Consider the following 18,163-nt stretch of genomic DNA (forward strand, 5'->3'; position numbering starts at 1 on the left):
TTTCATTAAAATTTATATTGTTGTTACTTTGTTAGGTTCATGCCAGCCAGCATTGTTATCTATGAGCCATACTTATTCATTAGCCTCTTTTAACACTAATTTATTCGTTAATTTTTATTGTTGTTATTTATGTGTTGTTTTAATTTATTTGATTGTTAAATACTGTTGTTAATATTGCTCTCTTTACTGTTTTATATTAATTATTTTTATATTGAGTATTTTATAATATTAGGTATGTAAGTTTTAAAGTTACTATTTTAACCACGTGCGCTAGTCTACAGAACCACAAGGATCTTATTTCTGCTTTGTTATTTAATGATTGCCCCTTCTTAAAATTATTTTAATATATGTTATTAATACTTATTAATAGTTCTTTGACGAGGCATTTGACGAAATTTGACTTATCACTGCATGTAACTGCCATAAGACAATAAAAATTATTTGATTTGATTAACCAAAAACCAGGTTAATGGTCTAGATAATTTGTTATATGTTAAATAGAGAAAAGGTTTATTTTATTTTGATACATTAGGCTTTATTACGATTCTTGGAGAGACTTTAATAAGCGGCCTACACTTGTTACGGTATTCAATTGCTATTAATGAACAATTCAATATATTATCCAACTTTGATATGTAAAAATCGTACACAATAAGAGTTATAATAAATTACCATAATAAGAAGAGTCTCGTACATTACAATTTATAAACCATAAATGTTAATATAACATTACAAAACCAACTATGCCCTAGACTTAGATATCAAAGAAACCTTACAATATTTATAACTTGCCCAGCTTGAAATCAATAAGTAATAGCTTTTGTAATTGGTAGGAAAGAATTCTCTCCATATGTTACCAGAAGCCAAACCCACATGTTGAAGCCACTTAAACAAATCTCGTCACTTGTGAGAAATATCTTACATATTTTCCTAATATTCATCGCCAATTACTAAAACTAATAAGTTGAAATCATATGCTGAGTAAAATAAATTGTAATGTCGAATTATCCTACGAATAAAATCATTCAATAATAGTGATCGAATAACGAATGTAGGCCGCTTATTAAAATCTACCCCAATTCTTAAAAAAATATTGAGGTAGAGTAGGCTACAATAAGCGGCCGCAAAATTATCAAACAATATTTAATTTATACCCACCGATATAATCAACCAATAGTATTGGCATATATTGGCATGAATCTTGAAGGAGATTTCCTTTTGTTTGCTGACGATGTAAAACTATTCGGGGAAGTGGCATCATATCAACAACTGGTTCGTCTACAAGAGGATCTCATGAAGATTGAGGAATGGTGTGTACTCAATGGCATGGACTTAAACCCTACTAAATGTCTGGTGATAACATTTTCAAAATCCAGACAGACTCATCAATTTAACTATATACTTCAAAATGTCACATTAAGAAGAGTTACGGAGGTTAAAGATCTGGGCATTCTTCTGACTGCAAATCTGGATTTTGGAGCTCATATATCAAATGTATGTGGAAAAGCTCTTAAAACACTTGGGCTTGTCAATAGAATTTGTAGGCGGGGATTGTCTGCCTCTTCTCTCAAGACTCTTTATGTTGCTCTGGTCCGACCAATAATGGAGTATTCAGTTGTTGTATGGTCTCCTCATCAGATTGGACATTGTTCATCCTTGGATGCTGTGCAGAGACGATTTATTAGGATGATTGGAGTCAAGCTCGGATACAGATACATAGAGGTTGACATTCAGGCAATGGAGCGTTGTCTAAATTTACCAACTCTTTCATCAAGAAGAACGCTCATTGACTTGATGTTCCTTTACAAAATTCTTAATAACACCATTGATTGTTCCGAGATACTTCCAATGATTGATTTCCACGTTCCTCGGTCGGCGAGACATTTCCAGCTGTTTACCATCCATCATCTCTCGACAAACTACCTTTACCACAGCGCTATTCCAAGATTGATGAGGATTGGCAATGCAGTCTCTGCAGATCTGGATTTTTTTGGGATGCCCCTGTCATCATTTAGGAGGAGGGCAGCCAATATACTGCATGAGCTTCATTAGTTTATTGTTACATAGCCAGATGTCACTGTTATAAAAAATTATTCTTGTTACTTCTATTATTGTTACATTTATACATAGTCTACTTACGTTTTCCCTTAAGAATATTATATATTTAATTGATCATTGTTGTTCTTGTTGTTTACTGTTAATTTGTTATTGTTTTAGCTGTTTTGTTGATCTGATTAATTTATAGTTATGATGTGGATGTAATTTTGTAAAACCAAATATTGTAAAAACGTGTATTGCCGTTCATTGTAATAAATAAATAAATAAATAAATAGTAGATATTATATTTGAATGATAACTAAATCATCTGCACCACATTTTGATATTTTAAATACAATTCGTTCTTATAAGCAACTTCTTATTTAAAAAAAAAAAAGATAATAGCCTTAGAAAACTATACAATATAATACTAAAAGATGATTTACTGTCTTACTCGGTTTGGGTAGGGTCCAATAAGCGGACCCGGTTTTTTATATCGAAATTGGCAAACGATACAGTAGAACCCCTCATATCCGGCCACCACGGGACCGAGCCCCTGGCCGGATAACGATTCGGCCGGATAAACCAACCTACAGTACACAGCACTTGACGAAACAAAACAATTGTACTGTACTGTACACTAACCGCACTGGAAATAATAAACGAACTGTTTACAGGTAAAACCTATTACCTCAACTGAGGACAACACAGGAAAATGTAAAAAAAATAGATACACCAAAATAACGCAAGAGTCGTGGGAGACTAGTGCGTGCAACTGCGCGTCTGCAAGCCGTGGTAAATAAATTTCGATATTGGCTTCCGGGAAGTGGCCGGATAAACCGAGGTGCGGTAAAACCGAGGCCGGATATGAGGGGTTCTACTGTATTACTTAATCATAACCATCAATATAATCAATCGATACTGATGAATTATTTTTAACAACTTAAATAATCTATATGAACAGCTGTAAACACTTTCAAATAATACAATTAAGGTAATATTTTAAATTTCACGTAACATTGTGTATTAAAATGGCCGTCAATCTTAGGAAGCTTCACGAAATTGCTTTAAAAGACGATAAAATATGTTTTTTATGGCTTCAGGATGTTGGGTTAGTACCTAAGAATCCATTATGTGATATTTGTGGAAAGGTAACAAATGTAACTGTCAGAGGAGCTAACATGGTCGTCTTCAGATGCAAAAAAGAAGGTAATGGTGGACACAACTTTAGTAAAAACGTTTTCGTTCTGTTTCATTTAGTTAAAGTTATGAGTTTCCCTGATTTTGGTTATGTTCATTTATTATTTGTTATCATTAAATTCACATTTTAATTTAAACATATGATTGTTATTACTTTTATATCGATTGATAGTCTATGATTCGACATGCGAATATTAGGTATCGATGATTATATTCTTCGATATAAAAAACCGGGTCCGCTTATTGGACCGTACCCCTCGGTTTCAAAATTAGTTTTCTTGTAATGATTTTTTTATTATTTCAATGTCACTTTTCCTATTACTTCTCTTAATTTTAACGTTTTCAATTAATGGTTATGATTCCTTCATTATTAATGACATTACGTTTAAGTGTTACTATTAATTTCAAACATGAGACTTTAATTCAGTACTTTAGATTGATAGTTCTGTTATTCGAAAACCAGGTCCGCTCATACTCTGCCCAAATATTGATTTAAATCATGTCATATAAATAAATAATAACAACCTTATTATTAAAATTTATGTCTAGACTACTCACCTTTCCAAAGGACTTTTCTTTTCACAATTTCCCTTATAAATACTAGTAGGCTATCTTAATCAGACATAAAAGCCAACCTTGTAAGTTAATTTGTTTGTTTCAGCCTAACTAGGAAGATTACTTTATCTGAACTTATTCAGCCTGAATGACAATATTCAGATGTTAAAACTAATAATATGATTACAAACCAATGATATGTTTGTGGGTAGGCATATCTAGTTGCAGTTCTTTATTTTAAGTATAGAATAGGCTACTATATTATAACAGATTAGTGCATCGTTGATAACGCATTCTTTCTATCTTCCAGCATGTATGAAATTAATACGTTAATGTTTTAATAATGTATAAAGGAAATTGAATATATCAATTTCAAAAATCTATCACACTAGACTATGTCTACGGCAATTAGAAATTAAAAATTTAGGTTATAATGGTAGTTACCTCCTAAACGACCAATGTTCCTTATCGATACCATATGAATTGACATTACACAAAGTTAAAACACACAATATCACTTTCACGTAAACACAAATACACACTTAAGCTTAATTTGGGACAGTTATCACTCATCATACTTTTAAGAAATTTGAATTAAACCCAATTTTGCACATTTACAACAACCACAACATCACAACCGAACGGACGACTGTTTGATGACGGCCGAATAAAAGGCGAAAGCGACAAGAAAATAAAGAAAGCGTTGAGGAAAAATCAGAATGGCACTGGCATATAGTTCAAAGACAACCAAAATACAATGCTTTCAAAGACGAACAGTGTTTATTTTGATAGTATAAAGTGTATAAGACATTGTTCGTATGACGGGAAGTATATATTGTAATTAGGAGCTTTAAGTTAAATTTAAAAATAAAAGAAACATGAACAAGAATAAGAACTAGAGCATTTTTTTAACTTTTAATAGACATGATCCAAAATCATGATAGTGACAGATGCTTAAAGTTAAAGCTCCAATGTGTTTATATATATAAAACATATATATAAACAAGTTTGAATTATCGTATTAACCTTAGTGGCGAGATACTCTAAATTATGGGATAGTTTATTTTTCTCAGGGATGTACCATTTTTGTTTTTTTTTTTTTAAGAACAGTGGCCTAACAGAGACGCACACTGTTTTTGTAAGGGGCAACATATCTCGTTATTGCTATATCCATTAAGATCATTTCACACCGGTATCCGTGAACTCTATGGACGTCCGAGGGTCTCCGCGAATTTGTAGGACATGTCAATGTACACTAAATGTGGACAGATTTCTAGTGGAAGTGTCATTTCTCTTCCCATTACCATCTAGGTCCACCAGTCAGTCAACGAGATGATGTTTTTTGACCTGCCGTAGTGTAGTGCTGGATATTGTAAAATTGTACCGTGGCTAAACTGTGATATTTCCAGTCAGTAATGACGAAGAAGCAGTATTGTTGTACAGTGCTACAGACAGATAAAAATGGGTTCATTCAATAACCCATTTAGGTTGTAGGCCTAAATTGAAAGATAGGGGTTGTTTGCAAGTTCAAGGTGAGCCTAACCATAAACTTATTCAAGAGTTAACAATGACTTCTCTAAAAGACATTGGGGAATTACCATAGAATGAAAACCACTAATAAAATAAATAATCCGGTATGAAATCATCTATGGTTTTATGTGCTGTTACAGCTTTTAAACACACATACATTACTATGTCTGATATGTGATTGATTAAAATCTTCAGTTTCTCTGGTTAAGAGGAAGCAGGATCAATACTAGTTAAGAAGTTGTTGAATAAACTGTTCCAGCGAGTCCATTATTTAATGACAGTGTATAAATTAGGTTCTATATCAATAGTAAATCTTTTCGTTTGAGAATTTGATCAATTTTAAAGTTAATTAAATTCTAATATTAACAACCACAAAGGAACACGTTAATTCACTCTGTGCGATCTTAAGAAAGGCTTTAACAAACTTTAAAAAATGAATGACAACATATGTAAACAAAACTTTCACAGAAACTTACGGTTAAAATTAAATTCATATCAAATCATACTACAAACTACTTCACAGACCAAATGTGCAGTATGCAGGTGATATGAGTCATCAGATGAACAACTGAGACAATGAGAACACATCTTTTTACTGGATGGCTGCTGTGTAAACCAAGCAGACCTATTTTGTGGTCTAGGTGTCTCTGATGTCTGAACGATGCAGTTTGTTTTGAATATCTTCATTACCGTAGTGATGGGAGAATCGAATAGTTAAAAGAATCGAATACAGTGAATTCGAATTCACCCCTGTATTCGAATACTTTTGCTCAGCTGAGCGTTTCTAACAGACAGGTCTTACTTCTTTCCCGCAATCTATTGTTCCTGGGTTATTTCACTTGTTTGTCACGAATTCACCCCTGTACCCGAATATGTATTCGAATACTTTTGCTTTTTGTGCCTTTGGCTTTTGGTGCCTCGTATAAATAAGTCATACCCATGATATACGAACTTCAGAAGAAATATCTTTGTTTGCCTGCTACTTCAGTTCCGCCTGAAAGACTATTTTCCACAGCAGGTCTCGTCACTAATTACCGTAGAAATAGACTAAAGCCAGAAAACTTCAATAATATTTTGTTTTTACACAACAATATGAAATAAACATCCATATTTGTCTTTATTACTTACAACTGTAACTCTTAAATAATATGTATTTTTTAAATTGAATAATTATAAATTTGTTCAAGTATTAAAATTTGTAATTGTTTTTTCAAATTATGACTCTCCCCTAAATTATTCTTTTCAAAGTCTCCCTATATGTATTCATTTTAAACCTCATATGAATACGAATACAGCTCTTGAATATTTTATTTGAATACTATTTGTCAGAATAAACGAATACTCCAGGTTTGAATTCAATTCTTCCAGAGAAATTGTATTCATTTCAAAAGTATTCGAATTCATTTTGAAGTATTCGAATATGTGAATACTCTGGATATATTCGAATACTATTCGATTCTCCCATCACTACATTACCGTCTTTTTTTAGATCTCTTCAGACAGGCAATAATTCCAGTAGTCCAGTCTGTGACAGTGACAGATTGCAGATGCTGCATTAAGCGGAAGGTGAAATGGAGCTAAACTCAACATTTACATTGAATCAACCCTTCACATCATGTTTGTGTACAAAACTCATTTGCTCTTACTGTAGTTTGGAATAATGTCTAAAACATGGTAGTGCTTTCAGTTGTACACCTGATGAAACAATAAGAACATCTCTTCATCTAGATTACACTGAATGGTTGCTGGAGTGAAGCCTGCCAGTGTTAGATTAAGTGATATTCAAATATCCTGGTCCAGTTTAAATGTAAGGTTAAAGAGCTGTGTATTTAAGCCGGAGAGTGAATAGTTTGGGGTAGGGTACGATAAGCGGACCCGGTTTTTTATATCGAAGAATGTAATCATCAATACCTAATATTCGCATCTCAAATCCTACACTATCAATCGATATAAAAGTATCTATAGTCCTCAATAACAATCATATATTTTAAATTAAAATATGAATTTAATATTTACAGTGATCAAACAAATTATTATAACCACAATTAGAAAAACTGAAGACGACCATATTTGCTCCTCTCACAGTTACAGTTGTTTCTTTCCCACAAATTTCACATAATGGGTTTTTCGGTACGAGTCCAACATGTTGAAGTCACAAAAAAACATATCTTATCATCTTTCAAAGCAATGTCGTTTAGTTTCCTAAAATTGACTGTCATTTTTAATAATAAAATGTTACTTATAAATAATTGAAATATACATTACGAGTATTATTTGAAAGTGTTTACAGCTGTGGATGTAGATTATTTAAGTTAATGGTTCAAAATAATTAATCAGTATCGATTGATTATATCGGTGGTTATGATTAAGTAATATCGTTTGCCAATTTCGATATAAAAAACCGGGTCCGCTTATCGTACCCTACCCATAGTTTGTATTAGTACCCTTGGAATAACTCAAATTTCTCTCCCATGATTGAATATTTCCCATGATTTCAGTAACAATTGAACTATTTTACGTCATTGTGGAGGAATCCTATTTTAAATCCTTATTTTTAAGTTAACCTACTTGATGGGGCTCTATGTAATTTTGAAATGAAAATAGGGATATTTTAAATATATGTATTTAAATGTCAATTGTTAATACCTTAAGGCGTTAAGCAAAATTGTGAATGGCTTTTATTTTAGGCATTGCACATGTATGGTTCGATTAAGTTTTAAGTTATATTTCCGAAGGCATGGCAGAGTTTGTGTAGTTGCCCTTGACATGAAGAATATAATGCACTAAATATAAATAAATATAAGTTCATGCTCGATAAAATACATACACAGATCTGAGAGCCTATTACTGTTTAAAGACAACTAAAGGTGGGTTTTATGAGTCTTTAAATCTGCCTTAAAGTTTAGATAGACTAGTAACTTTATCTTTTAATATGTGCGTTACATACTACTGATCAATCACTGCATACTTAATATTTCCTGAAATTTACGGAGTTTATTTGTACTAAATCTTCCAAAATTATTATCTGGATAACCTCTGTGTTCAACAGTGATAAAAGAAAATGTTAAAATAAGAAGTGTTGTTACTTTTAAGCTTACTCTATCCTTTCAAGCTATAAATCTAAAGAAATTTTAAATGGTATGATACATAAATGAATTAAACATAAGATTGTGTGACAACACAAAGAACAGTTGATTATATTTGGCAGGCTCTTTCAAATAATAACATCTATTTTCTGCAATGCATTTCATATGAGAATGTTTGTAACTTTAAAGGCCAGTAGGGTGGAGTCCTGAAGTTGGCGAGAAAATACCTGTGCCTTAGGGACCACCAGGGAGTGCAATTGTGGGAGGATCCTATTTGGCTCATGACCTTGGAGCAGCCAATGAGGACTGAGCAACGTTAGTTTGAGGTCTGTGTCAGCCGCAGCGTGCCATGCCAGGCGGCAGTTGACGTGTTATGCCAACTGCACTAGGATACAAAATAAACGTATGTACCAAATTTCATGTCTCTATTTTTCATACTTTTTGCTAGGCGTTGATGAATCAGTCTTCTCTTTATATTACAGTTAAGGATATAAACAGGGTGTAAATTTAGTCCTGATAAGCCTGGACATATTCTAAACGGATTGAGATATCAGTGTACAACCTTCACCATACTTTTCCTTTTCAAAGGAGGGTAGGAGGTAACTTTAAATTTTCAAATTGCAACCACTATCTTGTAACATGTCATTTTAAAGATCTATTCAATGAAAACACAATGGTCACACAATTCTATACACTCCTCCCTAGTCTCTATTCTTTTTTGCAGCTTTCTATGGTTTAATTTTTCTACAATTTTCATTCCCAATGAATGATTTCCTGTTAGCACACAGAGCACTGAAGTTGATGTGGGTCTATATTTTCCATTTACAACAGAAGGGGTCTTTGTGAAGACCTGAGTTTTTGTTGTATTGGTCGAGTTTGTGCTCCCATAGCATGCACACACACAATTACTGGCAGAAACATTGTTTTACAGAGCACTTGAAATGTTTCATCCTCATAAGTACAAACACACATAAGCATAGTTTTGTTTCATTAACAAAATATAAATAAAAAATCAATAAATTTAAAACATACTTTATTTGTAAAAATAGTTAAATGTATAACAAATTGGTGAACTTCACGTTTTTGGAGCACCATACGCATCAGGCATTCTCTCGATGGTGTACCTGAAACACAATATTAATAAGTTTCATTTCTCAAGATTTCTATAAAAAAAGTCCAACTCAAATGAATAAAAAAATCAAACTTAACATATCAATTTGCTTCATAGACCTGTAAATAATAATATTAATTAAACCTCATTCTTCAAGATATAATATCATACATGTTTTATAATTATATGCAACTGAAATGGGACAGGCTGTAATATAGAACTGCAAATGGTACAACCTTAGAAAATGACAAAAGTTTTGAAAGAATAAAACTTTTTTAAACTGCTTATAGTGTTTAAAAACATTTGTGCTTTAGACTATTTAATGTGATACCAGGCAGAAATAAAGATTTTATACATACAGGATGTGTTATAGTATATGGGCTTTATTTTACACAAGTAAATGACTGAATTTAATTTGGTGAAGTATGCGTTGATATATAGATACTGTCAACTATAGTACGGTTATCGCAAGATAACAGGATCAAACAACGTTGAGCGTGGCTGCTGCTTGAATGGGTGACCACTGAGCGATCCTCTCCTAGCAAGCAGTCCGCCTGCCCGGCCATTGGTGGTGCTTCGGAAGTCATCTTTAAGCCGTTGGTCCCCAGGTTATGTGTTAAAGAGGGCTTCTTAGCCCTAACTTCGCCTGGTAAAATAAGACATCTTTACTTTTACACATGTGTAGGCTCATCACGTGATCTCGACATCGTATCAGTTGGTTGCAAGTTCAAGCCTCAATCTTCAAATAAACTCATCAAAATCAAATTTCCTAAACTTTTCAATGCGCTCTATAGATATTGAAAGAGGTCCTGCTGTTATGGTTGCAGATACATTATTGGATGAAGTCTATTCTTCAAAGCTCCTTGGAATACACCTTGATTGAGGGTTGACATGGAAAAATCACATTGATTATGTTTGTGCCAAATTATCCTCAGGAGTTTATGTCTTAAGATCTTTGGCAAAATATTGCCCGAGTCAGGTACTGATTACGGCGTACTACGGGCTAATTTATCCCCACCTTTCGTATGGAATCGTTTTGTGGGGAGTCTGTGCAAACAACCATTTTATGAGAGTTTTTAAATTACAAAAAAAAAGCAATTCGCATTATCGCTAATTTAAACTTCAGAGAGTCGTGCAGGACAGCATTTAAAAATTTGCAACTGTTGACTTTGCCATGTCTCTACATCTTAGAAACAACCTTATATTGTTTGTCTAAATGTGCCTTAACCAGTGGACGAGACATACATGAATATGAGACAAGAGGCAGAGATAACTACCGTTCAGGAATGCACAGAACGGTGGTTTATGAACATTTGCCTTCGCAGGCAAGTGTTCATTTTATAAACAGATTGCCGAACAAAATTAAAAATGCCTCAACGCCCATGCAGGGTGTCCAGTAATTGACCAAATCTAAAATTCCCCAGTACATTTCAAGGTTTTCAACTCAATTTATAAAAAGTCCAAGGCTATACGCGCAGTTACTTTTGGCTCGTTATCGGTAACCTAACTATTTTTACAAGCCAAAATCAAGTCACCGAAATAGTGTTTACGTTCCATGTATACAATAAAGATTTCTCAAACATAAGTACGCCTAATAACAGCATGTGATATGATTAAAATAACTGCGTAAAAAGAATACATCCGTTCAGTTTAGAACGATGCCTCAACCAGGCCCTACTGTTTAAATACTAATGTCCTTAATGACATTATTAACAACATTTTATAATTCGTTGTTGAAAATCTACAGTAAATGAGGGTTTTTTACCATAACCTATAACTTTATAATGAACTTCCTTGTGTTCAAGAAACTTTAAACTGTAACGTACCTATAAAATATGTTTATTTTAATTATTTAAACAATACGGTCTTAATGGGGCATTTAATTTAGTTAAAATGAATTTTCAGCGTAATGTTACTATTTAAAAAAAATAGTAAAAAAAACGTTTGTAGTCCAATAAAAATTATGATAAGTAACCAAAAGCCTAATTTAATGTTTATATTGTAACAGTTTGTTACAATACATTTTAATATCCAAATAGGTTTCCAAATGATTTCGATTTTTTATTTGAAGACTGAAAACAAACCCTCAAAAACACAGGAAGTAAAGAAACAGTTTTAACTTTAAAGTTAAAGAAGTTTTACTTACACTTTCAACATCATAACCGAATACTATTCTAAACCAGATTGAGGGTTAGTTAGTGTTTTGGTGAATAAGTTTCCTAAAAACAAAAAAAAAATTAAAAACCTTTGTAAAATTAAATAAAAATATATTAATCTCTTTTTGTAAAAAAGGATTAAACTCAGTTAAGGTCCAAAACTTGGGCTTATTCAATTGTTGAACCCTTTTTACAATTTATTTGTGTTAGAAAAATACATAAGTCACGAGAAAAAGTTTTACTCTCTTTAGAAAATAATTGTGAAATTATAAAACTGTAACAATTGCATTACTAACGATGTATTGCACCTTTACCTCATTGCACAAATTAATGTAAACAAATAAGGCTATTGACATTAAGTTAAAATGTAACAACCATTAATAGTACAAGCAAAAGGTAAATAAACACTAATTACTAAAAAAGTGTATGTATTAATTATATATCTCAAAATAAATTAAAATAAATCCTATAGGCAACGTATTGAACACCAAATTGATCACATGACTCACTTTTTCCGATTACCTTAAATTGAAACATTTAATATTCATCCACTATGTTTCAAAAGAAATTGCCAACCTCGTCAACAAGCGAATAATTTATAAATACAATATATAGTCCCACGTAGGTTATTTAGCCACTCTTCAAAATTAGTACTTTAACAACAAGCCATATAAAATGCTAACATCTCTCGTCAAAACCTACTATCAACGCCTTTGTTGGCGCTAGCGTTAACTGCAACGAGAGCGAGTTACTTCCCAAATTTTCCTTTGTATTCTGTCAATCTTCACATTGATGTGAACATAATCGAACTGTTGCTTCAATATCTTTCATTCTGTTAATCACGGCGCCCACTGCGACCGCCCGGTCCATCCCAGCCCGGACTTTTTATACTCTGTCAAAATGCGTACGAGTCAAAATGGAAACCCGCCCACTGCGACCGGGTCCAGGGCTGGGCTAGACCGGACCGGTCGCAATTGGGGAGTGTCCATGTTGATTGCGTTATTCGACTTCACAAAAAGGCCAAGCCGGGTGGGGGTTCACCTCCGGCCAAGCACCGTCACTAACTGCGGCCGGGCCGGGTTCACTCCAGTCTAGCACCGCCCACTGCGGCCAGGCCCGGCCCTTGTTGTTGAAGTCGAAATACCACGTAATCAAAATGGACAAACCCGCCCACTGCGACTTGGTCCGGTCCCAGCCCCGGAAAATTCGGCCCAAACGGCAGCGAAGAGCCGACCGAGGCCGGGCCGGTCGGCAGTTGGTGTGTGTCCATTTAATTGCGTGTAATTTCGACTTCACAAAGAAGGGGGAAAGGCTCAGGCCGGTTCACCCGCCTAGCACCGTCCACTGCGGCCGGGCCGGGTTTTCACTCCAGCCCCTAGCACCGCCCACTGCGGCCCGGCCCCGGCCTTTTGGTGAAGTACGAAATAACACGCAATTCAAATGGACACCCCGCCCCATGCGACTGGTCCGGTCCAGCCCGGGAAATTCGGCCCAAACGGCACCCGAAGAGCCGACCGTGGCCGCCGGTCGCAGTTGGTGTGTCCATTAATTGCGTGATTTCGACTTCTCAAATAAGGCCAGGCCGTTCACTCCGCCTAGTCACCGTCCACGCGCCGGGCCGCGGGTTCACTCCGCCTCGCAACCGTCCACTGCGGCCGAGCCCGGTTCACTCCAGCCTAGCAATCCGCCCCACTGCGGCCGGCCCGGCCTCTTTTTGTGAAGTCGAAATACACGAAATCACATGGACAAACCCCCCCAGTCGACTGGTCCCGCGTCCAGCCCGGGGAAAATTCGGCCCAAACGCACCCGAAGAGCCGACCGAGGCCGGGCCGGCCGCAGTGGGCGAGTGTCCATTTGATTGCGTGTATTTCCGACTTTTCACAAAAAGGCCGGACGGTCGCAGTGGCGCCTTGCATTAGTAACGGCCAGCGAGGCGTTTAAAACAAAAAACCAAAACTACTCAAAACTACACTTTCTTGCCTCTCTGCCTCTCGAGCTCTAATGACTTCTGCTCTACTCGCTCAACTCTCCAAACTCTCCACTCTTCCTTCCTTCCTACAACTACCTCAAAACTGTAAAACTAAACTAACTTAACTTAAACTCCAAAGTAAAACTCAACTAGCAACAACTGCAAACTAAAACTCTCTTCTACTTGGTCTCCTCTGTAACTCTGAACTACTCTTACTACTTACTGCTTAACACTCATAACTTCTAAACAGATCACAAAACTTAAACTCTACACTAACTAAACTTACACCTCCACCCTGCCTCTCAAGAACTCCTTAACTGCAAAAAAAAACCTAAACTTTTAGTTCCTCCACTTAACTCGGAACTTAAAACTATCTACTGTACTAAACTTCTAACTGAACTCTAAGCAACTAACTTCTCCACTTTAACTCACTTTCTCAATCTTCAACTCTCTCAAACTCTCTAACTAAACTTACTACAAACTCTAGTGTCGCTGGTACCGCACTCCCCCTTAACAAACTATCTAACTCTACTTAAAAACTAAACTCTCTCTACTTCATACTCATAAAAACTCTTTGCCTACTTCCACGGCTCTAACTTTCAAACCTTTCTACCGCCTCTCTACTACTGAACTCTATGACCTTCTGCTCTTCTGCTGCTCACTACTACCTCTACTAACTTACTCACTCGACTCCTTACTACTTCTGTCTCATTACTAAAACCTTTCCCTTGTTCGCTCTAACTTAACTCTAACTACTCCCTCCAAACCTCCCATTTTTTCTACAAATACAAGCATAATTCCCGCCCTAATTCAAGCAGGAAAAATTCAAGCATAATTCCACGATCTCCCCGATTTTCAGGCTGCTGGACACCCTGCAAGGTGTTAAAAACTCGTATCAAACTCTGCCTGGCGTCAAACGCTTTCTACAGTGTTGATAAGTTTCTGGCATTCAACTGGGAGACCACGCGACGAGGAAACTGACTACAACGCCAAAAGTGGGCGTAATTGGCATGGAATGAATGGGGAGTGAATGTTTGAATGTTGTAAGTTTAAATGTGGCCTTGATGTGGGATGAATGAAAAAAAAAATTAGGTATGAAAATTGACGTTTGCTATGCAATGTATATTGTCAACTGCAATTAAACGATTTGATTTGAGTTACATATCAAACCCTGTACTAAGTACTCATGAATTTTTGTTTGCGCATTAAGACAGAACATGTGGAACAGTGATGTTGCTTCACACTGTGGTAAAAACTTGTTGATTTATTTCCAAGTGGAAACCATTTGGCTATTCAATAGCCCATTAGAGAAAACACTTTGAGTGTGATACAGGTAAAGGAGTGTTAGAACATGGTTGCCTCCACCAAATCCTCAGCTGTGCTTGCCCCATCCCAGTAAGTACCTCATTCTTACCTGTCTCGAGTACCTCCGAAAGCACTTCATTTTTCCCAGAAATCAGAAACTCTTTATTACAATATATTTGAGAAATGTATAGAGTCAATTTACAATAATTTCATGTCTGTTTGCAATATGTACAATAATAATGTTTCCACAATAGTACATATAGTTGTGTTTATATAGTTAAAATACAAGGTCTTTTTTTAACCAACCCAGCGGAGGTATTCTTCCGTTGTGTAGAAGGGTCTTGAAGTCAGCCATTCATTAAACGATTTCTTTAGCTTCTTTCCTATGAGAACATCATTTCTGCCAGTAGTAGGTTGAACAGCTTCTGGCCTCCATATAACGGTTTCTTTTGGTACAGCGTGAGATGGTGTGCCGGTAGATGGTAGTCTGCAGCATGTCTGGTGCGGTAGTCATGGAAGTCAGCTGCTCAAGATAAGTTTTTCCATCAATATGTAATATAACTTCCTGGATATAGAGGGATATCACGGTCATAATTCGGAGGTCTGTAAAAGATCCTCTGCAGGTGTCTTTTGGTCCAAGGCAATTTAAGATCCTCATCGCTTGCTTCTGAAGACGCAGAATTCTTTGTAGATTCCCTTGAAATGTTCCCCCCCCCCAGATAGCTATGCCATATTGTATGTGTGTTTCAAATACAGCAAAGTATGGTGATTTTGTTGTTGCAGATGGCTTTTATTCATTTTAAGATGTACCATGTTTTAAGGCTTGTATTCAATTTCTTACACAGGACATCAACATATGTCCATGACATATTTTCGTCAATAGTCACTCCTACAAATTTGGCCTGTGGTTTCACTTAAAATTCTGGAAGAGTTGGAGCTTGGTTTCGTCTTCTGCAAAATGCTAACTGGTTTGTCTTTGATGTATTAACCACTAGGTCATTTGTGTGGCAGTATTGATAAGCCATATTCAATTATATATATATATGAGCTTACTGCCAGTTGGTCAGCAGAATTCTCTGAAGACAGAAGGTTGGTGTCATCTGCATACATAAACATATGACAGTCCGTTCAGGTATTATGACATGTCGTTTGTGAATAAGATAAACATCAAAGGGCTCTGCTTATAATAAGTGGCTTCAAGGTAGCTCTTAAACCAGTTAATAGAACAGGACCTCTGAAACTCAGGTTGTCAAGTTTGTTTAAAATAAATTTATGGCCAAGGCAATCAAATGCCTTTCTAAAATCAAGCATAATACCTGTAACTAGTTCTCCTTTCTCAAGGTGGTCAATTATAAACTCGGCAAGTTCAATTATTGCAGTAGTAGTTGATCGTCCTTTTAAGAAACCATGTTGTCTTGTCGTCAGTAACTTATGTCGCTACAATGGTCCATCAATCTCTTAAGTACAATATTTTCTCATGTTCCAACCAGTGGGTGATGAGCTCGCAGAACGCCACAAAAGATCATAGTTTCGGTTGATCCTAAAGCTAATGATCGCTACCAGTATAGTCCACACATACCCCCCTCGAGACTACAATATTACGCACAAATACCTCCGTTGCAAAAGTCTTGTTCGGTTCCATGTAGAATACGCATCATCGTATTTTTTTAGATTTTGCTTATACCAAAGCCTGTCTGAACACTGAGCAAGCTCCAGTCCCCGGGAGATGCTTGAGATCAGCAGACCTCGCATTATTCTCCTTGCAGAGAATACAATGTGGATTGGCCTTTCATTCCTTCTTTAAGTGACCTATACCTCCACACTGCAGGCACACACCATCTTTTCATTGGTCAGGGCCTTTACAATTAGCCTGATAGTGACCGATCCCATAACACTGGAAACAGCGAACAACTGTCACACAGGATTACACTCTGCAGTACACCTAACCATACCACTCTGATACGACCGGTGTCCACAAGATGGGTGGCAGTACGCTCACCAAGCTCAACCATTGCAAGCCGTTGCTCCCGCAAGTTTGGTCTAGATAAGCTTATCCTGACTTCTCCCGCGTTTGCTCCAACCTCCTTCACAATGGCTGCTCTTGACATCCTCCTCAACTTCAACGCAACAATCAATGTCACGCACTTCAATGGCAACTTGAGGCTTGATGTGATAAAGAGGTAGGGAGTTGGGTGATAGAAAAGAGAGAGGCCATTTCCCAAAAGATACATCACCAGCTACAGATAAAGACCCAGAGAATTAAAGGTTCTGGACTCCCTTTTAGGCAAGCCTCTGGTGGGGGCTAGCACTCTGAGTTAGCATCAGATGTATACAAATGCTGACTGGTGAGTGGATTGTTAGCCAATGTAAACTACAAGCATATGACTCTCATAGTGTTTCTTTGTTATTTTGATTACAATAAAAGTTTGTTAAATCACATTTTACAAATGTTTATTCCGAGGTGGGCACAGAGAATCCAACCTTTTGTACATTGAGGTTCATAACTAGGACAAGATGACAGAATAATGGTACTAGATCTGGCCTTCTGTAGGCACTAGGAATAGTTGTGTGCAGCAGTTTCCCCGGTTGTGTATAATCCTTACCAAACTATAGGTGAGGTAATCATGAAATCAGGAGACAAAGGATATCTCTGCCAACCATCAAATCATTCAAGGGTGTCTCTGCCCTAAAGGAAAATAACCAGAGGTCTGTCACTCCTAGAGAAGGCTTTACTGACTAGAAGTAGAATATTTGCCATCACAGTACAAACCACAGTATATAAAATAAAGTCCTACCTGTGCTGGGAAATGTACATGATTGGCACTCCTGGGATCTTCCTTATACGCCTCTTCAAATCTTTGTCATTAGTTGCTACTATGTAACACTTGTGCTGCAAAAAAAGCATTATTATATTACTAATTATGCAAACATGAACCAAATCAATACTTAAGTTTTGGGTGAGTCCTGATAGAATTGTTATTAACACATTGAATCCTAGGCCTATAACAATGAATTTACTCACTATACTGGTCATTTTTTGTGATTTTTAAAAATTTTTTAAATTATGAAGACATTGTTTAAACCTAACATAGTATATATAAAATTATAGAGGTTTAGAAAATATGCCTTTTAATGACAAAACACGTCTTCATCACTAGGCCTAACCTCAAAATCTGGATCAGGATCATTGTCGTTGAGAAACTCACCCTCCGAT

At 36.0% G+C, this 18,163-nt stretch overlaps 1 protein-coding gene across 2 annotated transcripts in view; it reads right to left on the minus strand.

The window, feature by feature from the left end:
• Positions 1 to 9,424: 9,424 nt before the first annotated feature.
• LOC124356557 (rRNA-processing protein FCF1 homolog) overlaps positions 9,425 to 18,163 on the minus strand; it is a 40,322-nt gene continuing 31,583 nt past the window's right edge. For both annotated transcript variants that reach the window (XM_046807628.1, XM_046807629.1), the window contains exons 6-7: positions 17,745 to 17,839; positions 9,425 to 9,532 (exon numbers count right to left, since the gene is read on the minus strand). In XM_046807628.1, coding sequence (XP_046663584.1) covers positions 9,484 to 9,532; positions 17,745 to 17,839 — 144 coding nt within the window. In that variant the 3' untranslated portion in view covers positions 9,425 to 9,483. The remainder of the gene's footprint in view (positions 9,533 to 17,744; positions 17,840 to 18,163) is intronic.

Source organism: Homalodisca vitripennis, chromosome 3, assembly GCF_021130785.1.
Source record: "Homalodisca vitripennis isolate AUS2020 chromosome 3, UT_GWSS_2.1, whole genome shotgun sequence".
NCBI lineage: Eukaryota > Metazoa > Arthropoda > Insecta > Hemiptera > Cicadellidae > Homalodisca > Homalodisca vitripennis.